We start from the raw sequence: 25,581 nt of genomic DNA, 5'->3' as shown, positions 1-25,581 counted from the left end.
CTCTGTCTCCCATGGTGGGCGCTCTGTCACGACCGATTTCTCCTACTGCCTCAGCCTGCAAAAATCATCAAACAAACATCAACCAAACCTAAAACAGGCTATTTGTCAACAAGTGACCATGGAAGCTTTAACAACTTTTCTGACAAATAATCATCAGTTAATTACGTTTATTCCATAATCTGTAATGTTTAAATTGTTTAGCATTTTAATAAACAAAGTAACAGATGGGTCTGCAACAGTTTTCAGAGGGATCATGGAATGGATGAATACTCATTGTGAAATGCATCTTGTGAAAATACTTGATGACTCATCGAGTTTATGACTGAAAGTGGTTCAAAAAGTTATACATTGAATTAGCATTCTCCATAATTCAAGCAGGCTTAGGTAAGCAACTCGAACATGTAGCCACCATTCATTTTTTTTTATTCAATCTTTCTATAACATGTTTAAAATTTGCCCCCAAGTAGGGTCGGTGACGACGACGATGATGATGATGATGATGATGATGATGAATAGTTTTCATCTAAGCTGGTTACCTGCAAACACAAGATAACTGTGTAATTGGATCCTCATCCCATAGCTCTAGCAGTCCTGTTACAGCTGAGAAGATAATGCGTATTAGTTTCTGTTGGCTGCATTCGTATCTTTTCATAGTTACAGACAGGGCTTCTGAATATTGGAAGCAGGGGTTAGTTGAATTTGGCCACATCGTTAGTATAACAGCTAAAACCATCTGCTGTGGTTATATTTATTATGCTGTAAAGTAAACAAATCTGTGCACAACCTGAATGTTAGATTGAACAGAGCAGTGCTTTACTGGATGAGATCCTATTGCAAATGATGCTCCAGTGACCTCTGAACTGACTTACCTAGCCAGTCGCAAAGTGACCTGTAGTTTACTGTGGACTCTGAACCACAGTGGAAAGTGTAACTTGTCACATTTATAAATCATTAGTAGAGGTGAAAGAAGTGATAAGTGGCAGAAAATATCCAACGACCTACTGGGGATCGAATTCCAGGATTTTCACTTTATAGCCGGCACTTAGCCACTGTGTCACCAAGGCGTACTGCTGCACAAAGCTTTGATACATGAATAATTAAACAGTAAAGGGAGATGAAAATATAATCGTCATGGAGGATTTGAACACCATAGTAGGCGAAGGAATGGAAGAGAGTTGCGGGAGTAGCGGTAGTAGAAATGAGTGAGGAGAAAGACTAATTGAGTTTTACAATAAATTTCAGCATGGAGAGATGGGAAGATTACATCTTTATCAGACAGAGATTCTGAAATTAGATATTGGATTGTAAAGTATTTGCAGGAATAGATACAGTCTTACATTACAACTTAGTAATGATGAAATGTAGACTGAGGTTTAGAAGTATTGTCCAGAAGAATCAGTGTGGAAAGAAGGGAGATAAGCACTACCAAGAAATGAGGAAACATGTTTGAAGTTCTGTAAGGTACAGATACTGTAATAGTGAATAACACAGTAGGCAGTTCAGTTGAAAGGAATGCAATATCTAAAAAGGGAAATCACAGAAGTTGGGCAGGCAAACATAGATACAATGAAGGTAAGTGTGAAGAGATCTTGGGTAACAGAAGAAATAATTTAATTGATCGACAAAAGAAGGAAGCACAAAAAATGTCTAGAGAAAACAGGAACACGTCAGTATAAGTAACTTCAGAGGATGAAATAAATAGGAAATAAATGCAGCCAAGACCAAATGGCTCCAGGAAAAATTGTGAAAAAAAAATTAAAAGAAATGGTCCTTGAAAAGACTGAGTTAGCATATAGAAAAGTTAAAATAATATTATGTGAAATTAAAAGCAAAGGCATCAACATTAACAGTGCAAGAGAAATTCTGCTGTCAAAAGCAAAGGCAAGAGTAGTTAGGTGGAAAGAGTATATTGAATGATGGACCCTGCAGGGGTCAGGAACTGTCTGATGACGTGATAGGAGAAGAAATAGTAGTAAAGTAGAAGATTCAGGGGATCCAGTGTTGGAATCAGATTTTGACAGAGCTTTGGAAGACTTGAGATCAAATAAGGCAGAAGGTGTAAATAACATTCCTTCAGAATTTCTAAAATTGTTGGAGGGAGTGGCAATCAAATGTCTTTTAAAGTTGGTTTATAAAATCTGTGATATTGGAGATACCCCATCAGACTTTTAGAAGAATAATATCCACAATCTCAAAGACAGTAAGAGCAGGTAATTGTGGATACTATCACATAATCAGTTTATCAGCTCATGCATCCAAGTTTCTGACAAGAATACTGTGCAGAAGAATGGAAAAGAAAATTGAGGAACTGTTTGATCGTGATAAGTTTGGTTTTAGGAAAGGTAAAGAAAGGTACAAGAGAGACAGATATGACAGTGAGCTGGATAATGGAAGCAAGATTTAAGAAATATCAACACGTACTCATATTATTTGTCAGTGTAGAAAAAGCAGTAACATTGTAAAATTGTGCAAGATGATCAATATTCTCAGAAAAATTAAGTGTTAACTATAGGGAGAGATGAGTAATGTAAAATGTGTACAAAAACCAAAAGGTAACAATAGGCGTGGAAGACAAAGAACAAAGTGCTCAGATTAAAAAGGGTGTAAGACAGGGATGCAGTCCTTTACCCCTACTGTTTAATCTGAGCATCGAAAAAGCAATGATGGAAATGAAAAAACATTCATGAGTGTAATTAAAATTGAAGGTGAAACTATAGCAGTGTCATCTTATTATTGATAATTTTTAACCCTGAACGTAAATGTCAGTGATAAGATTTGCTGATAACATTCCTAATATCAGTGAAAGTGAAGAATTGTAGGATCTGTTGATTGGTATGGACAGTCGAATGAACACTCACTATGTATTGACATTGAAAGACAGAAGTAATCAGAAGTAGCAGGAATAAAATTAGCAGTAAACTTAAAATCAAAATTGGGGACCATGAGGTAGACAGAGTAGTAGTCTATCAGCAAAATAATATATGACACAGGAAGCATGGAAGACACAATACGTAGACTACCATAGGCAAAGAGGGCGTTTCTAGGCAAAAGGCGTCATCTAGTACCAAACATTGAACTGAATTTGAGAAGAAAGTTCATAGAAATTATGTTTAGATCTATAACTACCTTGTACATAATGTTCATTCATAACAAAGAATTCAACTTTGTGTCCGTACATTGTTGTAACTATGCAATAGTTTTGACAGTGTTTAAATTATATTAAATTTGCTGATAAATATTACTTATCCTGCTAAGTCATGTCAGTGTCTGGGTTGGCTTCTTTGCCCATATATAAACTTTTGGAATATTTGGTCCAGGTGTTTTTTGAAATAACGAGTTGCTGGAATATTATGTGACCTTTAAACACAGTCTTCGTGTGTTACTATGTTTTTGACATTCTTTTTACAACAGCACATCTTAAATATGCATTGTGCAACGTTCTTGAGCTAAACAAAGAGCTTCGTTGATCAGAGAATAACATGTGCCAAACTCAATAGCTCCTGAACCCACTCTCCTCTGAATCTTTCTAAAGCAACTCTACACAGTTCATGCCAAAATTCTCTATAAATATTATAAACCCAGTTTCCAGTACCTTCTAGAGAAGGCTGTAGGCCAAATAAGTACTAACTGAAATTCTTTTTCATATTTAATTTATCAAACGTTTCCTTGAAATCATTATTTATGCGAAGATTTATATGCCTCACTTAATGGTTTATAACAAAAGTTGCAGATTTTGACAGTGCGAAGAATAGCAGCTTCCTGTTGTCGTATAAGATTTATTTTATAATCCGTAATAAAATTAGAAGAATTATAAATGGAGGTAGAAATTTTGTATGCATAAAATCTGAAGCATCACATTATTATTTTCACTGTAAATTAGTTTTCTGATCATTTAAGTTGACAATTGTTGTTATTAATTTTTGTGGTTCAAGATCGATATTACGAAATGGATCTATAAGAATAATAAAAATATATTACATAAATGTAGACAACATTGTCCATGGAGTGCAGTGATCTGGTACTAAATTTGATTAGAACAACAGTCAAGATCACAATAACATTTGCTTATTATGATCAGTTTCGGCTTCTGTTACATCCGTCCTCATATATTTTGACCTGGTATGGCAGGTGCTGATGGCTCCTCAATTTTTTCACGATACCACACTCTTACACAGTATACGATAATGGTATCACATGAAAAAACTGAAGTGCTGTCAGCACCAGTCATAGAGAGCCAAAAAATGTGAGGATGGCTTTAACATAAGCCAAACCAGTAATAATAAGCAAATGTTACCGCGGTCTCGACTGTTGATTTAATCAAAAATATATTTCCAGAAAAATAGTCCTTTGGCAGTCAGATGTGTTAAAAAATATCTTTAGATGTGTAATATTTAATTTAAGTATAAAATTTAACTCAAATCTAACCAAAATTTATACAGAATTGAACATTTCAATTGAAGTGCGAAAGCTCCAAGGAATATATCTCACATGAAAATTAGTTGTTTTATAAAAACTTTTATCAAAAGTTGAGGGTTATGGAAGCCTTTATTTTGAAAGACCTTTTTCATAATTTTGTGTATATCTAGTAATTGGACAGTTATTATAGGAGAAAGTTTACAATGGCTTGCTGTGTCGTAAGTCTGTCTTAGCTCACTGGAGCACTGAAGTGGCTCCATAGAATCCTCAAAACCATAAAATTATTTGAATAGTCATACAACAAAGAAAATTTACATGCGCATATAATGAGATCTTCATAAAATGTCTACATAGTGATATTTAATTATTTCAGTTTCTTTTACTCAATCATACACTGGCAAATGGCACAAATATAGTTTCATAGCACATGGAAATAACAATTTTAGTAGAATGCAAAAAAATAACTGATTGTAAGACATAATTTGATCCTCAACTACACACTAGATACAAGGACTGCATGAAGAGAAATACAAGAAAAGTTAATGTCCTGGAAAAAATTTCCCTGACAATTACAGTAAAATACAATTGGATTGTACTAATGTGATTCTGGACCACTTTCCAAAACTGGATGAAGTGTTCTTGAACTGATGTTTAGCAAAAGACATTTTGAATAACTTTCTTATGATTTTACAGATAAGATTTCATAACTACAAATACAGTCACCCAGCTAGGGATTGTACTACTTGCTTAGCACTGAAATCTATCAGTTGTATGTAACCATAGAGGTAAAAACTTTAAAATAGTAATCCACAGGACAACATGCCATTGGATAAAGTAGTAAACATCAAAGAATTAAGATCATTAAGCTTTTTAAATTTCAAATAAATTTTTAAGTTTTGCTGTGGTACCACAGTAGTAAAATATTGATGTAAAGCAGTAAGAACACATTTCATAAGAAAATATTATACACAGTAATAATCCTCTAAAATCTCTAGGAATATTCTCATCAGGCAGTTGCCTTGGTCCAAATAATCTCACATTTTAGTAAAACAAGTCACATGTGGTTGGTATTTTCACCATAATAATTCACCAATTTATTTTACACTGTACAATCCCCCAAGCTGTACTTTCACAAAGTCAGATGGCATTGAAGATTTTCATATAGTTGGCAACAACATATTTAGCACTTCATACAAGCCATTTCATACCAAGGCTAACTCTTTCTCACACCAATGCTGTGTAATCGTGCAGTTGTTAATTAAAATTCAGATATTACCAACAAATCACATCCAGCTCAAACTTCATAAACATCAAGAATATAACTATATACCAATGTTCATAATCATCATCATCATCTAAGTTGTGGGGTGTGGTGTGTGTGTGTGTGTGTGTGTGTGTGTGTGTGTGTGTGTGTGTGTGTGTGTGTGTGTCATCTATTCTTGCTAAAGGCCTTACTGGCCATCTTAGAATATTATACGGCATACCATCATAAACAAAAGCACAGTGCATTACCAAACAGAATACCAGTAAGTCCCTAACATTTCATTTCCATAATGTCTGCACAACTGCAGAATCATTACACATATTATGGAATAAACCTCATCACAGTATCATAAACCTGAAACATCGAAGAATCGCTGTACTTCACAATACTATGAATCATCTCTCAAAAATTCAGTTCAACATGAACTTCGTTAGCTTTACAGAACATTTCACAAAACTTCTTCATAATATCATCAATATACCTGAAATAGGAAAATTGCTCTGAGTTATAATTTCTACATTCCATTCATAATTGTACAACATTAGTTTTAAACCGAGAAATATATATTTTGCATCATAACTGATTTTTATGTACTTCATATAACCATTAGCTTTGCATTTTTCTGAAAAACACCACTCTCTATTATATCTTATTCTCACAAAAACACCACAGTAATGACTGAAATGACAGAGTTAACAAAATCCTTCATTTTAATTTTTCTTTAGACAGTTTTCATTCACTAAAGCCCTAGATATTTTTGTATTACTAACACTGGATAGATATAGTAACATTATCTCAGTATGACATTTCTTTATGTAAAAATTTAAACTTTCTTTTCAAAATATATGCTAAGCTTCCCAACATGACAGTAATGTCAAATATATTTATTTTCAGTTAATTCCAAACAACAGAATACAAAGTAGTAGATTATGGCTTAAGTAATCGGTGACAAAAAATTTTCCCATATCTTATTTGGGCTCACATAAACAAATAAGATACATAAACAATGAAAAAATCCAGAAATACTAAGAATGTTTTACATATTGGAGGTTTCCTAACATAAACTGCAAATAAATCATATTTTTCTGCTTTCCAGTTTCCCCAAATATATTTTTAATTCATCATATTTAATAATTGTATATTATTAGACTGTTACAGAAAGCATCTGGTTTTTTGTACTGAGAAAGTAGAAGACAAATGCATAGTGTAATGTGACTATAAAAAGATGAACAGATGAGTAAGAGAAAAACATTGCATCATGGAAATCCAAATTGTTGAAGTAATATTCACAAACAAAAATAAATTATATAGTCTATGGTGGCATCGAGTAAAATGATACAAACATTACGTACAAATTTCCTTAGCATACAGACAGAATGGAGGTACAAAGTACACTTAAGATTATTTTATATAAAAAATATTTTTCATCAGTAACAAAGTAAATGTATTGTTTTTAGTAAGGAATCTTTTTCCAACTACAACTCACATTTTTGTTTTTAAATTAGATTTTCCACATCCTCTAATTACCATCTCAGTGTATATTAGAATTTTTTTCCTATAATATTGGGTTTCTACTTTGATTCTATGTCATTCTATCTTAACATGGATGGTAATCATAATTTTTCATTTCAGTTACTAGTTTAGTTAAATCATTATTATTTCACATTGCTCTGTAATTTCATATTTGCAAATCTCAGCCTTTTTTTCCCCCACTCTTGTCTGAGACTCTTTCTTGACAACTTTCTTCAGATACAAATACTTAGGCATAACTACTTACATGATTTCCTGAATGTAAATTACTACCATTCATGCCACTAAGTTCCTAATCCATTGCTTTATCATCATCATCATCATCATCATATTAATCTAAAGACCTAATGCATTTCCATTAATCATCACTTCTCACAAAATATTCTCTTCACTTCACAGTTCACCACTAAACATCATCAACAGCAATAACCCTACCGTATAGAAATAACATGATAGTAGCATAATATTCATTTCCTCCTTACCATGTTACCAATACTAAATCCAGCATAATTATCAATATCACACACCTCAGGATAAAGTCTTCACTTTTTACAGAACAGTTGTTTTTTACAATGACTGAAATACTTCACATTATATGTGAATTGACTGAAAATAGCTGATACTTATGATAAAAATTTATAGTCATGTCTCTGCTTATCATATTACTTTCATTTAACTTACATTATCTTTCATGTATTAATTTTACTTTTACCATAGTATACAAGTAGAAATAAAAAATTATTTTATATAGTCCACTTGGCAGTGGCAGGAATAGTACTACTCAAAGAGAAGCAAACAGTTCTGGTGACTATGCACCTCCACCAGAAGAAAAGAAGTCCAATACTGTCAATATTTTAACAAAATTTTCAGAATAATGTCCTAAACATATTTATGATAATTACCATACACCTCCATGTAAAGTTGCAGTCTACAGCTTATTATTGAAGAAATATCCATGTATAAAAAGCACACTTAACATCAAAGCAACATTTGATTAACTGCAAAAAAAAAAAAAAAAAAAAAAAAAAAAAAAAGACGTAATAAACATTCTTTTAGAGGAAACAAGGCAGTCAAAGAAATGGAGATAAAACAACCCATTCTGTCCTAATTTGAACTAACAAGGAATGAAGGAAATTTTGGGCAATTCAAAAAGCAAGAGAAATTGGGCGCACAAGTTTTAAATCCTGTGCAGCTTTCATAGTATGCCTCAATGAAGAATACAGAATTCTGTGTAGACACAGCTGTACTTTCATGACAGCCAGAGAACAAGAGGAAGACCAAACTATTCGCCAGTTTAGGGCCCGGTTTGTCAAAGAATTAAACCAGAAAACTGCAGGTTTCCAGATACAGTGATATTGCATTTGGAAAACTGATCCAAGTGGATTTGATGAATGTAACTCCATCTTCTGTCTGGAGTATCCAATTAAACAATGCCAACTGCCATTATTTAGGTTTTATTTTTAGGCTACCAGTTTCGACGATCCACTACGTCATCTTCAGGCCTGCTTCAGTTCAAGAACCTCCGTGTTACAAAATAAAGCAGCACTTTTAAATGGTCTCGTAACGATTATTACAGGCATGTGTGCTCTTTGGACAACTGTCAGCAGCTTTGACAGTTGTCCAAGGAGCACGCATTCCCATAATAATCATTCAGAAACCAATTAAAAGTGCTGTTGTATTTTGTAACAGGAAGGTTACTCGATTGAAGCAGGGCTGAAGATGACGTAGTGTATCGTCGAAACTGGTAGCCTAAAAATACAACCTAAAAAATGGCAACTGGTATTGTTTTATTCCAAATGGATTTAGTTATGAACTGACTTCTGAAAATGGAGAAAAATCAACAATTGCCTTAGTCTGTTCTTCATTCAGTACAAGTCATGGCTATAAAATAGATGTTGGACAAATGATTCATTTGCAGGTGGAGACATGGAATAGATGACCATTCCACCAAAAACAACAAAATACGTACAGCCTCTGGATTTACATGTCTTATGTATAAAACACACTGAGGCACAAAAGAAATTGGTATAGGCATGCTTATTCAGATATGGAGGTATATAGTTCAGGCAGAATACCGTGCTGTGGTCAGCAATGCCTATATAAGATTACAAGTGTCTGGCGCAGTTGTTAGATTGGTTACTGTAGCTGCAATGGCAGGTTATCAAGATTTAAGTGAGTTTGAGCGTGGTATTATAGTCGGCGCATGAGCAATGGGGCACAGCATCTCCAAGGTAGCAATGAAGTGGAGATTTTCCCGTACCACCATTTCACAAGAGTACTTTGAATATGAGGAATCCACTAAGACATCAAATCTCCGACATCGCTGCAGCCGGAAAAAATCATGCAAGAACAGGACCGACGACGACTGAAGAGAATCATTCAGCGTTACAGAAGTAAAACCCTTTTGCAAATTGCTGCAGATTTCAATTCTGGGCCATCAATGAAACATCATTGATATGGGCTTTCGGAGCCGAAGGCCCATTCATGTACCCTTGATTACTGCATGACACAAAGCTTTATGCCTTGCCTGGGCCCATCAACACTGACGTTGGACTGTTGATGACTGGAAACATGTTGCGTGCTTGAACAAATGTCGTTCCAAATTTTATTGAGTGGATGGACGTGTACGGGTATGGACACAACCTCTTGACTCCATGGACCCTGCATGTCAGCAGGGGACTGTTCAAGCTGTTGAAGGCTTTGTAATGGTGTGGGGCATGTGCAGTTGAAGTGATATGGGACCCCTGATACATCTAGATACGACTCTGACAGGTGACACATATGTAAACATCCTGTCTGATCACCTGAATCCATTCATGTCCATTGTGCATTCCAATGGACTTGGTCAATTCCAGCAGGACAGTGCACCACCCCACAAGTCTAGAATTGCTACAGAGTAGCTCCAAGAACACTCTTCTGAGTTTAAACACTTCTGCTGGTCACCAAACTCCCCAGACATGAACATTAATGAGCAATCCGGGACGCCTTGCAACATGCTGTTCAGAAGAGATCTCCACCCCCTCATACTCTTACGGATTTATGGGCAGCCCTGTAGGATTCACAGTGTCAATTACCTCCAGCACTACTTCAGACATTAGTAGAGTCCATGGCATGTCGTATTGCGGCACTTGCGCGTGCTTGCAGGGGCCCTACACAATAGTAGGTGAGTGTACCAGTTTCTTTGGCTCTTCGGTGTTTATGGAAGGAGGATAAAATACTCTATAAGGACTTTTTGCAGTGACTCTGACACTAAATTAGGAAACAGAATATTCATTATGAAATGCATTCTATTATTGATAACCAGCTGCCTGCCCAGTGTATCAGCCTATGCTTCAGAATTCCTGGTAAACAGCTGGCTACAATACTCCTGCACATGTTGCTGAACTCAAGAATGTGATTAAAGTAGCATTTGATTTTGCAGGTCAATAATATGATTCTGAGAATTGTCCAGATTGCTTTCACCAAATGCGCCTATCCTGATTTTGCATTTTGTTTCATGAATTTTCTCAAAGAACCTTATGTACATTTTTACAGTCAGACAGTAGGCAATCTAAGAGTAACACAATTGAATGCTTTCATCGTTCTAATCACCATTGTACGTAAAGATTCTAAATACTATTGGAACACCAAATTCCTGTTTAAGCTTAGAGACTTCCCTTGTTAGTATCATTATTTCACAAATTTTTCTGCGAAATGAAAACACTGTTAATATTCTAGCTAATATTGTCTTTATTCCAGCTGACACCCCCACATACAGTGTAACTCCCTTCCACTTAATGCTCCTATATAATGAAGAATTTAACTTTGCGTGCATACGTGGTTGTAACTATATAATAGTTCTGACAATGTCTAAATTAGTATGTAAGAGAAAGTATATTGTATTTATAGATAAATATTACTTACATTGCTAAGTTGGTCTCATTGTCTAGGCAGCCTTATTTGCACCTATATAAACTTTCGAAATGTTTGGTCCAGGGTTTTTTTAAAATAACAAGTTGCTGGAACATTGTGTGGCTTTTAAACACAATCTTCATTTGCTGCTATGTTCTTGATGTACTTTTTACAACAGCACTTCTTAAATATACATTGTGCTAAATTCTTGAGCTAAACAAAGAGTAAGTTGATCAGAGAGTTCCTGAACAGGATGTAGTCCAAACAAGTATTAACGTGACTGTCTTAACTGAAATTGTTTCTCATATTTAATTTATATAATGTTTTCTGGAAATAATTATTTACGTAAAGATTCATGGGCCTAATGGTTAATAAAAGAAAGTTGTAAATTTTGACAATATGAAAGATAGCAGCTTCCTGTCATTGTATAAGTTTTATTTTATAATCAATAATAAAACTTAGAAAAATTACAAAAGGAGACAGAAATTTTGCTTGCATAAAACCTGAAGCATAATAGTATTATTTTTACTGTAAACTGGTTCTTTGATCATTTAAGTTGACAATTGTGATTACTGCTTTTCATGGTTCAAGATAGATATTACAAAATGGATCGGTATGAATAATAAAAATATATTACCAGAAAATTAGTCTTCTGCCAATCAGATAGGTTCAAAAATATCTTCAGATGTGAGAGATATAATTTAAATATGAAAATTAACCAGAGTGTGGCCAAAATTTATATGGAATCAAACATTTCAATTGATGTACGAAAGTTCCGAAGAGGCAAGATTCATTACAGAGCACAGCATTGTATGGAAGGTAATCATGATCTGTGGGAAAACCAGAAAAGAAGAGAATCAAAGTGGTTGATATTTAGTGCTTTAGAAGGTTACAGAAATTTAAGTGGACTGATAAGATCAGAAACGTGGTAGTTCTCTGCAGGATAATAACATATGGATAATACTAACAAGAAGAAGGGGCAGGACGATTGTACCTGTGTTAAGACATCAGGAAAGAAAAGAGCATTTGAATAATTAAATAACTGCTGTGCCGTGCAGTTGGATGGTGGTATGTTTATTTATTTAGTCAAATGGGTTTATACAGCTGTGGCTGCACCACTCTCCAAGTGATCATGGGGGGGGGGGGGGGGGGAGGGAGGACCAGTCCTACAGAAAGGCTGTCAAGCTATAGGAAGAAACTCTGCCTATGCACATCACAGTACTAATCGATAAATAAAAAAAGAAAAGTGGTGGTAGGCTACTTTATTCATTAGCCACATGATGAAAAATAACACGTGTGCATTCGCAGAGAGAAGTAATCACATTATTCACAAATAAAATTTTTTGAGTTATCTATTTATTTATATAATTATCTATATAGAAATTTATTCAAATACTGCCCATCTCTGCCTTACACTCTGCATTAAATGATTATTCCATCATATCTTATGTTCCATTTACTGTAAAATGGCACCATTTTATGTACTTTTATTTTATAACTAATCAAGATTCAGAAATAAAACAACTAAATAGCATCATAAACTTAAATTGCCATTTTTGTATGTGTTAACTCTGCTTCTATTTGGTGCATTAAGAAGGTGAATGTGTGTTTACAGCCAAGGCTCAAGTCCCCAGCCTTTTTGTAGAATCACCGTTTGACACGGGAGTGACACGCAGAGTAAAAAGGGCTTATACAACACTTGATGCTGTCAGTATTAGGACTGGTGTCTTTTTAAGGAGGTACCCATTGGCCCGAGTATTAGTATTTTCTTACATGGTAAGCAAATAACATCCAGAAGTATGGAAAAGAATCTTTCAGTGTAGGTAGATTCTTGATCTTGTATTGTACTTACCATTTCTTTTCTTAATTTTTACAGATTCTTCTTCACATTTGGGTGATGGTTGTATTGTTCACATATACCCCTTCTGCTCAAGGAGGACAGTGAAACTAGAGAATCTACAGAAATTATCATAAAAATTGGTCCAACAGTACATATCCTGTTGTGATTAATCTCTAGTTCATATTTATTTATCTAGAAATGGAACACTTAGGAACTAGAGTGAAACCACCAGTAATTGCATTGTATTCCAGTTTGTTATTATCTGTGTATAGGTATTTCTATATTAGCCTAAGCTAATTATGTTAATATGAATGTAAGTTTCTTAAAAATCGAGGAATAATATCAACAAGATGTGATGAGCAAAGTTTTTGATTACATCGAGATTAAGGTCATGGTGAAATACCATTTGCTGAGTGTTGAGCTATGAATACAGTCTATTACTGGTTGTAAATTTTATTTATATGCTAGGAGAGAACTGTGTATGCAGGGAATACTTTTATACTGCTGATGTATCCATTTATTTTGCGTTATTTACTCTTTCCTGTGTTGCTAAATCTGTCATCAGTTTCAAATGTTATTTTTTTTGGTGTTGCTAATCCTGTCATCAATTTCAAATGTGACTAAACTATGTCACTACAACTTTTGAATCTGGAAATAAAGGTGTTCAAGGTCTCTTAACATTGAGTGTCTGCTGCTTCTGTTACTGTGATTAAATCACAAATTTATAACCTTTAACAACAGTCTAATTTGGTATTGAATAGCAAGTAATGTGTCTGAATTGATACAGTGCTCAGAATCAATGTATACTGATACTGGATTTCCCATGTAATTTTATGCAGTAAAGAATAGCAATGTTAGTGGTGCTGTATGTTACTGTGATAAGTTTCTCAATACAAAAAGTTTACTAATACATAGTCCAGGTAATAGTCTCTCTATGTAGCACTGCTCACACAGGTATTGATGTTTGTCAGTTGACATTAAACTGCGCTTTATGCTAGAAACAGCATAGCTGTGTGTGTCACAAGTTGGACGCAGAATGACAGTTGGAACTAGATACATGGGACATTCTATTTTGGAAATAATTAGGGAATTCATTACTCTGATATTCACAGTGTCAAGAGTGTACCAAAAATACCAAATTTCAGGCATTACCTCTCACCCCGGACAATGCAGTGGCTGGTGGCTTTCACTTAAAAGACTGAGAGCAGCAGCGTTTACGTAGACTTGTCGGTTTTTACAAACAAACAACACTGCATGAAATCAATGTGGGATGAATGACAACCATATCCATTAGGCCAATGCAGTGAAATTTCGTGTTAATGGGCTATGGCAGCAGATGACCAGTGTAAGTGCCATTGCTATCAGCATGACATTGCCTGCAGCACCACTCCTGAGCTTTTGACCATATTGGTTGGACCCTAGACAACTGGAAAACCATGGTCTGTCCAGATGAGTCCCCGTGTCATCTGGTAAGAGCTGATGGTAGGTTTCGAGTGTGGCACAGACCCCACGAAGCCATGGACTCAAGTTGTTAATGAGGCACTCTGCAGCCTGATGGTGGCTCGGTAATGGTGTAGGCTGCTGTCATGGAATGGACTGGGTCCTCTGGTCCAGCTAAACCTATCATTGACTGGAAGTCATTATGTTCGGGTGCTTGGAGACCATTTGCAGCCAATCATGTTCCCGAACAATGTTGGAATTTTTATGGATGACAGTGCACCATGTCACTGGGCCACAATCTTTTGTGATTGGTTTGAAGTATTACGCACCTCCTTGAACTATAGCAAGGGCATTGTGTCATGCAGGGGTCTTGTAGATATTCCCAGAGAGGAAATGGGAGAGTATCACTGAGATGCTGAAAGAAATGCACTGGTCAAATCAGACTCATTTATTCTTACTTTCAGTAGCACAAAACTCCCAGAGCATGTCGAGGCAGTTTACCTTCGCTAAAGTGTGCGACCCCATGTCCATAATCCAATGTGCTTTGGGCACACCACTTTAGGATGTAAGGGTGAAGCCACTGGTGGCAAATGGGGTAGGGCCATCCACAAAGGCGTCATTTGTTCATCTCCTCTGAAGTATGTGAACTGCTCTGGGGCTCATTCTGTCTGGAGTAGGAACTGTAGCATATGTCTTGAAGAATGGAAGATACCAGAGCTTAAAACTAACAAGTGCATCTACATATGGGTCATTCCAAGTGAAGTGCCCTATGGCTCCCAGCTCAACCATCTTCAATTTTGATGAATTTTGTGCAGTATGAACCAGAGGGCCCGACATGTACTTATGCAAAGTTTTTGGCTCACCTGTAACTTGGTTGAGGTGCTAGAGCCACTTTTGTGAAGACCACTTTCTCCGAGATCGAAAAGTCGCGAAGAAATCTTCAAGTTTGGAGTTCCACTGTTTCTAATGTAAAAGAACTAGGCTCTTGTTCCTGTGTGTAGTGGTACAACTTTTTGTGCTCTACACACAAATTATGGAAGTAGAGTTCAGAAGCAATGCATTTGGCATAATCTCAGTTCAAAGTGGGCAACAAATCATGTTGTGAGTAATTTGTTGCATACTTTAGCGAGGCATAAGTAGTGGAGAAAGTGCACTATGGGCCTGGTCTTTTGCCAAACTACTGTCTGTGTAGATGTTTAGTGTATCACAAATTTGGGCCTGGCTTGTGTGTTTAATTACTGTGCTACCATTCTGTAAAATAGCTAAAAAACATGGATGTATCAAAATATACCCATGTTCAAAGCCATGTGTCACAAAATGGGCACCTACCACATTACATTCATTAATACCATCCAACAGAGCACATTTCATTCTGTTAGAAAAACTTATTTCCATTTTGGTGTCTCTTTGGGTAATGTGCAAAAATTGCACCTAAGCTATTGAAATTTTTTGTAATTCGAGAAAAATCATTGCATTGGTCCATGGTGGCTATGCTACTACCAATCTCAGTGAGTGGTAGCCACATTGCCAAGGGGCCCGATAGCCATGCAAGGTCAGCCATGGGTAGGTTTCTTTACTGCAGGTTCCCAAGACTGAAGGTGGGAGTCTAGCAGGTTACCAAGCCTGAATGTGGGTATCCAACAGGTTCCCAAGCCTTGTCTGGGTCTCTTCGTGGTTCCCAAGCCATAATGCAGAATTTTTCAGTTAAATGTTTTAAATTTGTTGCTGATGTCCAAAACTATTGGTTCCAGCTAAAACTGTATTGCCACCCCATCATGGAAGCAGCTGGAACTGGTATGACTGCAATTATCCTTTGTTCTGGAATCCTGCATATGTCTCTTCTAGTTGGCCATTGAAATGATTGAGCAGCTCCATGAGGATGCATGGAATTAATCAACGCGTCTTTTTCTTCACATGAAAGTTCACAGATATTTCCTGTCCACCATTTTCCATCATAAATGCAAGCCACATACTGGCTAGGCTGTAGTTCAGTAATGGCAACATGTTTAGTAGCAACTTTAGCATATCGGTTAACATTTGCTATAAAGGACAATGTATGATTTGATACTCTATGAATCTGAAGTCGCTTTTCATCAATTACCACAAAATGGTGAGGGTCTCTTGTACCAGACACTGTACATCCATCCTCAAAATGTTTTTCTTGTTCAATTTTTGCATCTGCAATAATTTCTTTTTTAATATAGATAAATTCAATGCCATGCACATTTTTTTGGCATTATTCAAACTGATCAGTTGGTGTTAAGATTTTGTTGTCAATTGGGCACTGAAGGCTAGCTCTTGCTGCTAAATGCTTCACTGTGCACCTAATTCCATCACATGGTGATTTCCCATGGCTTGTTCCAAAAAAATTCCATTCTGCAGTAATGCCAAAATCTTTTTTATGATAGCAAAGATTTAGGAAGCTCTTAAAATTTTTTTACTCTGTGGCAGAACCATCACTAAAATAATGAATATGCTTAATTTCTTTAAAAATGCACTCCAGGGATTTGATCCAGTTCATTAAAGACACATGCACTGCAACTGTGTCATGTCAGAGGAAATCACTGATTATGCAGTAGCTGACACTTTTTAGGTCTTCATTATCTTTGTAGTAAATGACAAATTGATGTATTGTAGCTTGGCTATTTTCCCTGTGGACTCCTTGAACTGTGCCTTGGACAATAAAGGAGTAATTTTCAGCGAAATCCAGTAATATAATCAGTTCTCCTGGTTTGAGACCTTTAGTGAACTGAAAATGCTTGCTCTGATGCTTTGCAATGTAGTGGTGAATAGAAAGGGCCAAAAGTTTTGTAACTAATAGTTCAATGAATTCTTCCACTATAACTTTCTTGGTTCCAAGTGTATCTCCGTCAGTGTGAGTCCATTGTTTCAACTGAATTGTACCCCCAGTATCAGTATCTGCAAAAGTGCTTTCCAAGTATTCCTTTAGAGCTTTTGTTCCTGGATGAAGCATGCAATCCTTTGTTTCCAAATTCCAGACAGTTTTGCTCAGAAACATTTTGTAATCTTCTTTTATGTAATCTTCTATGTGCCAACATTAGTTTCACATCTTAATGTATTGTGCAGACACAAACTGAATGTGAACCAGCTGTGCCTACAGTCACACACCACTTTGGCCTTAATACACGAAATTTGGAAAATCCAATTTCTGGTCCATTTTTACTGCGGTATGCAACAAACATTTCTTTTAGGTTGCTCAGTAATAAGTATTTTTGTTTTTGAATGTTTTCTCCATCAATCCAAACAGTAATACAGTCATTTTTTCCTGGACAAATCTGACAACTCTTCAGCATAAAAATGTTCTAGGACTCTTGCCTTCACAGCCTCAGAAATCTTTTTCCCACATTTACCTTTGGGCTGTGCCAATATTCCCTGTACAGCTTTTAACTTTCTAGCCTTCCTTACCATTCTTTCTGAAACACAAAACTCTTACATAGTCTTTTTGATAGACCAGCTTTGGGGATCTAAGGTCAAAATTTGAATTTTCTCCTTATGATCTGATGTATGTAATTTGTCTTTCAATTCTTGGATCAGCTGACTGTAATCTGAACAAGCCAAGCATTGCTTGCTTGTGGATCGTTGCTCCCGTTCACTGGAATCAAGTCCTCCCACTTCTGCAATTTTCTTAATAATTGCACCTTCAACTTGATGTATTTTGTGGTTTGCATATCCTTTTGTACGCCTTGCACCAATTCATTGAAATTTTGATGCTGATATTCCAACAACTGTTAAGCTTGTATACAAATTGTGAGCAACATTAGTCTCATCATCTTCATCTGACTGATATGTAACTCCTATTTGTGAATATTTCAGTGTATCAAATTCTTTTCTACTGGAAGGACAATTTTTTTTGGCCTGGTTTAATATCACACACAGTTATCCATTGTAGCAGGTCAGCTGTTTCTGTGTTGACTGAGGGCAAACTCTTGCGTGCAGTATGGTTTTTCTTACCAAATGGGTTGCAGCATGATCTTTGCAAAAATTCAAATCTTTGTAGTACTTTACAGTGTTTAGTCATTTTAAGGCACTGTATGTCGTTAAATGGCATGGGGAAGCAGTATTTCCAAAACTGCTAACATTAACTTGATCTTTTTTCCATTTCAGCAGCAACTAGATGTGGTTCAGGCACTAAAATCAAATTATCGAGTCCTAAATAAAGAAAATAAATAAAATTAATAAGCACTCAGCTTCACAAAAACTATGTAGCAGTCTTTAGTATAGTTAAATGGTTAAATTTAGCAATGAACCTGTCACAAACAGGTTTAAAATCACGAAATAAACAGCAAAATGAATATTTAAACACTGCAGACATAATCAACAAAATTTCAAATTTAAGGCGCAATTTTTGCATCTTACCCAAAGAGACACAAAATGAAAATAAGTTTTTCTAATAGAATGAAATGTGCTCTGTTGAATAGTGTTAATGAATGTAATGTGGTAGGTGTCCATTTTGAGACACATGACTTTGAACACAGGTATATTTTGATACATTCATGTTTTTTAGAAAATTTACAGAATGGTAGCACAGTAATTAAACACACAAGCCAGGCCCAAATTTGTGGTGTACTAAACACCCAGACAGACAGTAGTTTGGCAGAACACCAGTGGCAGAACACCAGGTCTATAGTGCACTTTCTCCACTACTTATGCCTCGTAAAGTATGGGACAAATTTCTTGTGACAGGATTTGTTGCTCACTTTGAACTGAGATTATGCCAAATGCATTGCTTTCTGAACTCTACTTCCATCATTTGTGTGCAGAAGACAAAATGTTGTACCACTATACCCAGAAGCAAGAGTCTAGCTTTTTTACATTAGAAACACTGGGATGCCAAACTTGAAGATTTCTTTGCGACTTTCCGGTCTCTGTAAAAGAGGTCTTCACAAAAGTGGTTCTAGCACCTTAACCAAGTTACAGGTAAGTCTGAAACTTTGCATAAGGGCCCTCAGGTACATACTGTACAAATTTCATCAAAATTGAAGATGGTTGAGCTGGGAGCGTCTTCTAAACTGGGACACTTGACATGGAATGACCCATATACATCTACATCTACATCTACACTCTGCAAACCACTGTGAAGTGCATGGCAGAGGGTACGTCCCATTGTACTAGTTATTAGGGTTTCTTACTGTTCAGTTCACATATGGAGTGCAGGATGAATGATCGTCTAAATGCCTCTGTGTGTGCCGTAATTATGCTAATCTTATCCTCGCGATCTCTATGTGAGCCATACATAAAGTGTTGTAGTATATTTCTAGAGTTATCATTTAAAGCTGGTTCTTGAAATTTTGTTAATAGACTTTCTCGGGATAGTTTTTGTGTATCTTCAAAAGTCTGCCAGTTCAGTTCTTTCATCATTTCAGTGACATTCTCCCATGGGTCACACAAACCTGTGACTATTCCTGCTGCCCTTCTCTGTATGTGTTCAATACCCATTGTTAGTCCTACTTGTTATGGGTCCCACACACTTCAGCAATATTCTAGAACTGGTCACATGAGTGATTCGTAAACCATCTCCTTTCTAGACTGACTGCACTTCCCCAGTATTCTACCAATAAACCGAACTCTAGCACCTGCTTTACCCACAACTGAGCCTATATGATGATTCCATTTCATATCCCTACAAAGTGTTACAGCAGGTATTTGTATGAGTTGGCCGATCCAGCAACGACTCATTATATTATAGCCATAAGATATCATGGTTTTTCATATTGAGAAGTGCACAATTTTACATTTTTGAACATTTGAAGCAGGTTGCCAGTCTTTGCACCACTTTGAAATCTTATCAAGATCTGACTGAATATTTATGCAGCTTCTTTCAGACAATACTTCATCACAGATAACTGCATCATCTGCAAAAGACTTCCCTGGGCACATCCAAAGTTATTTCTACATCTGTTGATAACTCTCCATCCAAGATAACATGCTGCAGCCTTTCTACCAAACAGTCGTCAATCTAGTCACAGATTCCCCCTACATTCACTACTTCCTTTGCTTCAGTTCTTAAAAAGCCTGTTCAGAAAGCTGATGCCGCTATACAGAGGTTGCTAATGTCTGCACTCGTACCTGCATTTATCAATGCACTTGGGCTGCTGCAGTTATTTTGAAGCCCGTACATCCCCCCAGAACATCAGTAAAGGCCATGGTTGCCGATGTTGTGGAGTTTCTTGCCTCTCCAAAAGTTCAGTTTGGTCCACTGTCCAGTTCTGCCACTACCACTTCTGTGGTTGTAGCTCTGAAACTGCACCAAGCCAAAAGAAACAAAGCTGAATGTCAACTACAGACAGAGACAAGAAATAAACAGATGATGTTGACATCACTCTCTCTTAAATCTCCCATTATTCATCTTCAGAGCCAATGGACATTGATATTGGCCTGGGGCATTCATTTCTCCCCAAGACTGAGCCTCTACCTATTGTGAGCTCCCCTCCACCCCGGAAAGACAGGGTATAAGTGCTACCCCAACGATAAATGGCTCCCACACATCTGTAGAGCATTAATGGTTTCAGGATGCGTAGTGCTAAAGTATCAACTGAACAACGACCAGCGCAGCGTCACAAAATGGCATCAAGAAGGTGCTGATCCACGCGCAAATGGAAAGAGTGGGCAGCACCACTCCTCCAGGAGGACAGAGTTCAGAGCTCCCTGTCAATGCTGACTTAGCCAGCTGCCCATCACTGGTCAGGTCCAGATCGGTCACAGACTTTGAGAGTATCAGTACTTAGTAATAGAAAGACGATACTCAGCCTGCTTTCTGCGAGTAGTAACAATGTGTCAGTTGCATATAGGAGTCACAATAAGCACATCAAGCCACATCATAATGAAGTTAAGTTATGTTTCTTTCCTTTTTTAAAATAAAGTGTTCCGTTAATCAGCAAGTGTTTCATATGATCATTTTGGATTCCTGGCACCAGCCATCACAAGTTCTCTCCTTCCTTGTTTGTGTCAGTGCTGATTCCCACAGTAGCCTACACAACACAGGACACATGTGAAGGAACTGAAACTGCTAGCACAGGAACGCCTCCTGTGCTTGTGTTTGCAGGAAACACATTTTAAAGCATCTGATATCCCTGTGCTACAGGGCTGTAGCCTCCAACACAAGGATGATCTGACTGGAGAAAGGGCCAAAGGCAGCGTTGCTGTGTCTGTCGGTAACACACACCACTCCTCCCTTGTGTGTGTCAGAGGATCACTGTTTGCCCACTGTACTTACCTCCACAAGAGAGGCTCTCACAGATCTTATAGAATAACTCCCCTGACCATTTCTCCTACTTGTAGACTTCAATGCCCATCGTGTATTGTGAGTCTTGACTTCTACTTGCCTTCGGGACCAGGGTTTGGGGGCCTCGTGACGTCTCACAGGCTGTGCATCTTCAACACAGGCACTCCCACTCGTTACTGTGCTGCTACTGGGTCATCCTCAGCCATCAACCTCTCTTTCTGCTCTCCGGCTCTCATGGATTCTGTTCAGTGAGAAGTCACTGACGATGTTCATTCCATAGACTACTCTGCACTCTGGATTCACCTACTCGATGGAGCTCTTCCTGAACAGACACAGCCACGACGAATTGTCAGCAGAGCTAAATAGATGCTGTTCAGCTAACTGGCTGTGTTTGAATGCTGCAACAGCATCCAAGAGTGGGTGGGCCGCATCATGCGAGTGCTCCACTGTGCCATTTACTTCTCCATCCTGAAGTCCTCTCATCATCCTCGGAGACAACCTATCTATAGGTGGACTGACGAATGACATTTAGTACTCTGGGTCAGACGTGTGGCTCTGAGACAGTTTAAGTGCCACCCGATGGTGGAAAACCTCACATCATTTCACTTAGCGAAGGATGAGACTCGCCATATCACTGAGGAGAGCGAGAAAAGGTCATGGCAAGCGTTCCTGGACTCTGTCAACAGTTCCACTTGTTCTGATACCGTATGGGAAGCCATTAGCAGGATTTCTGGTAAAGGCAGTCAGTTACTTGTAATGGGGTTGTCAAAACAGGGGTGTCACCAAACGAGACCTGAAGACATCGCGCAGACAATGGCAGAGCATTTTGCAATGACTAGTGCCACTGCTAGCCAAGATCTAGGGTTCCAGCATAACCGTGCTACCACGTAAATGGGTGAGTGGGACTTCAGGTCCAACTATTAGGAGTTCTACAACTGCCCTCCTTGTGGGAGCAGTATTCAGCATGTCTCCTGCTCTCAACACTGCACCCACTCATGACCACGTGTGATACAGCATGCTGCGTAACTTGAAATTAGCATCAAAGGAAGTCGTCTTACAATGTTTTAATTCTGAATGGCAGACAGGCCACTTACCCAACCTGTGGAGGGAGACAATTTTGATACATCTCCCCAAACCAGGAAAAGACCGAACGTGTCCCAGTAGCTACTGGAGCATTGCCCTAACAAGCTGTGTAGGAAAGACTGATGTACCTTCACCCATGATGTGCGCCATTTCAGAGGTCACGCATCCGTACAGTTAACAGGCCCGCTTACATGGGCCACCTGGGTCGGCCCCCTGGCGTGCTCTGGTGAGTCACCAAAGAAACAGCGTTATTGAAGTGATCACAAATGGGTGCTCTGCCTATTCTTTACCCTGTGCTACTATTGACCAGTCAGTGTGTTCAGTGTTACGCACAACCTGTACTACAGTGTATCGAATGTGTTGCTCTATACCTATTGTTCCATAAATCATGTTTGTTCTTGCTATAGAAAACTTGGTAATGAGTGAGCGTTGGGATTTCTCCGTGTGTTAGTGTCAGTGCTAAATCATCCGACAAACATCTTGAGGGAAGTAATACTCATTGCCCAGCAGCAAGATTTCACGGAACAACAGCAGGCCCTCATGACTGCTCTCAATCGGGTGGCATCTGCATGTTCGCAGCAGGTTACTCTCCCGTCAGTGCAACTGTCACCCTCTCCAGCATATGACGAACTGGATGAAGATTGGGACTCGTAAGAGATACAGTTACCTCAACATTTCCAGGTTTTTCACGTGGGTGTGTAGCATAGCACTTTTTTTTTTTCCTGGCTTTCACCGCACATTTATCAGGTGTTGTGCCAACTTGTACCTTTGCGAGAACCTGCCAGTTTATCATTTGATGAAATGTGCAAGCTTCTCCCAACCTATTTCTGTGACAGAACGCATGTCACTGCAACACATGTAGAATTTTACCATTGTCAGAAATATCCAAACCAATCTTACAAAGCCTCGGCTGAGAATTGCATTGGTTGAGCTGTCATTGGAAATTTGTCACTAGTATCTGTCTCAAATGCTACACCAATCACATGGTGCATGATGTCATTATTCGTCTGGCCCTGGATAGGCAGGTCCACGAAAAAACATTTCAGTGTGAGAATGCGACACTTACAGATGTGCTCAATACAGCACGGTTCTTCAAAGTGTCACGGTCCACAGGCGATCAGATTGCTGCATGGGGGGAGGTATGGTAAGTTACTCAGTTAACTGCTGTTGGGCCCACTACAAGTGTTCAGAATGACAGGGAAGCCATTGCAGTTGCATAAACTTCAACTTAGTGTCATGTGGGGCAATGTAGGGTTATGGCAATAGCAGCAACGGGCCATGTCACGATGGCAGCCGCATGCCCCCCTATTTTCTCGTCCGTACTGCTTCAACTGACATGAGCATGCTGCATGCCCTAAGTGGCAGACTGTTCATGACTAGTGTCAAAAGAAAAGCCACACTGCATTGGTGTTACTCCTCTTCAAACGTGGTGGATACAATAGTACCAATGGACATAAACTGTTCGTCTATAATGACTGTCTCCCAGAACAAATTGTTTATTGACTTGCATTTTTAATAAACTGCTAAAAATGCAAGTGGACACAGAAGTGGCAGTGACTTTACTAAATGCACAAATGTATGTAGACCTGGAGAATGTACGTAGACTTGGGCTCCCCTCCCCTCACACAGGTTTGGCAGAAGTCGGTGGGCTACAATAAACAGAAGATTCCAACCCTAGGTCAGTTCTTCACTCGTGTCTCTTACAAATCTGTTGTTCACCCTCTCACCTTCCTTGTCGCAGATCATTCCTATACTGCAGACCTTTTTGGGTTAGATGCATTTAGTGCTTTCAGTTTCTCTTTTAGCGATGAGGTAAGTTCAGTGTCAGATTGAGTCCCGTAGCAGCAACTGGAGTCCCTCTGCTCTGAGTCTTCATCTCTGTTTTCCCCTGTGCTCCTGGTTTTCAGGTTCACATTACCATGAAAGAGTGCACCTGTCCCCATTCTTCTCGGGTGCGGCAGGTGCCTATCCAGTTGCGCGACTCTGTCTAGGCTGAATTAGCCTGTTTGACGTCGCTCAATGTTATTTGGCCTATTTCTTCCAATGAATGGACTACACCATTGGTCATCGTTAAGAAGCCGATGGGTAAGCTTTCCCGCTGTGGCGACTTCAGTGTCACGATTAATGCACAGCCTGTCATAGATAAGTATCCTTTGCCTCATCCTGATGATTTGTTTGCAAAATTATCGGGCAACCGCTACTTTCCCGAGATTGATTTGTTGGAAGCATACCTCCAGCTCCCTTCGGATGAGGCCACTAGGCACCTACTCCCTGTCAATACACCTTTTGGCTTATACCAGTATCAACACTTGTCTTCTGGCATCACTAGCGCACCCGCAATTTTTCAGCATTTTTAAAACAGCTGATAGCCTCTGTGCCCAGCTTCAACAATTACCTCAACGATATCGTTGTTTTGGGTTCTTCCACCAAAGACCACCTTAGAAATCTCCAGTCATGTTTTCTATTTTACAGCCTGTGGGTCTCGAGTGCAGTCTTGCCAAATCACAATTTGGGTGAACTGTGCACTGTGTGGTGTCAGTGGCGTACAGATCACTGTGTGCCACATTTTACTTGACTGTTTTTAACTTTCAGACCAGAGGCCAGCAGCAGATCTTCTAATAGATATGCCCTCATTTTAAGTGACATTCAAACAAATGTGGTTAGAGTTTGAGGAGATGCTCTTAATGTGTCAACAGGTTGACTGGCTTACGCATGTTTTTTGTAAGTGGTCAGCCAGTCACATTTCCATGTGCTGTCATTTTACTTCCTTTGTCATTTTCTTTATGTTTTAATCCCTGATATTGCACCTTTCACCATTTCTCCACTGTCTTAGTGCATGTGAGATGGAGTGGTTGTGTGAGTCAATGTGTGTGA

At 38.1% G+C, this 25,581-nt stretch overlaps 1 protein-coding gene across 2 annotated transcripts in view; it reads left to right on the top strand.

Annotated features, from left to right (window-relative positions):
- Positions 1-13,619, top strand: part of LOC124722919 (golgin-84-like) — a 103,370-nt gene extending 89,751 nt beyond the window's left edge. For both annotated transcript variants that reach the window (XM_047248073.1, XM_047248072.1), the window contains exons 10-11: positions 12,717-12,877; positions 12,978-13,619. In XM_047248073.1, coding sequence (XP_047104029.1) covers positions 12,717-12,877; positions 12,978-13,046 — 230 coding nt within the window. In that variant the 3' untranslated portion in view covers positions 13,047-13,619. The remainder of the gene's footprint in view (positions 1-12,716; positions 12,878-12,977) is intronic.
- The last annotated feature ends 11,962 nt before the right edge of the window (positions 13,620-25,581 follow it).

Source organism: Schistocerca piceifrons, chromosome X, assembly GCF_021461385.2.
Source record: "Schistocerca piceifrons isolate TAMUIC-IGC-003096 chromosome X, iqSchPice1.1, whole genome shotgun sequence".
NCBI lineage: Eukaryota > Metazoa > Arthropoda > Insecta > Orthoptera > Acrididae > Schistocerca > Schistocerca piceifrons.
The sequence above is the reverse complement of the archived record's forward strand: the minus strand, read 5'-3'. Positions and strand labels throughout refer to the sequence as shown.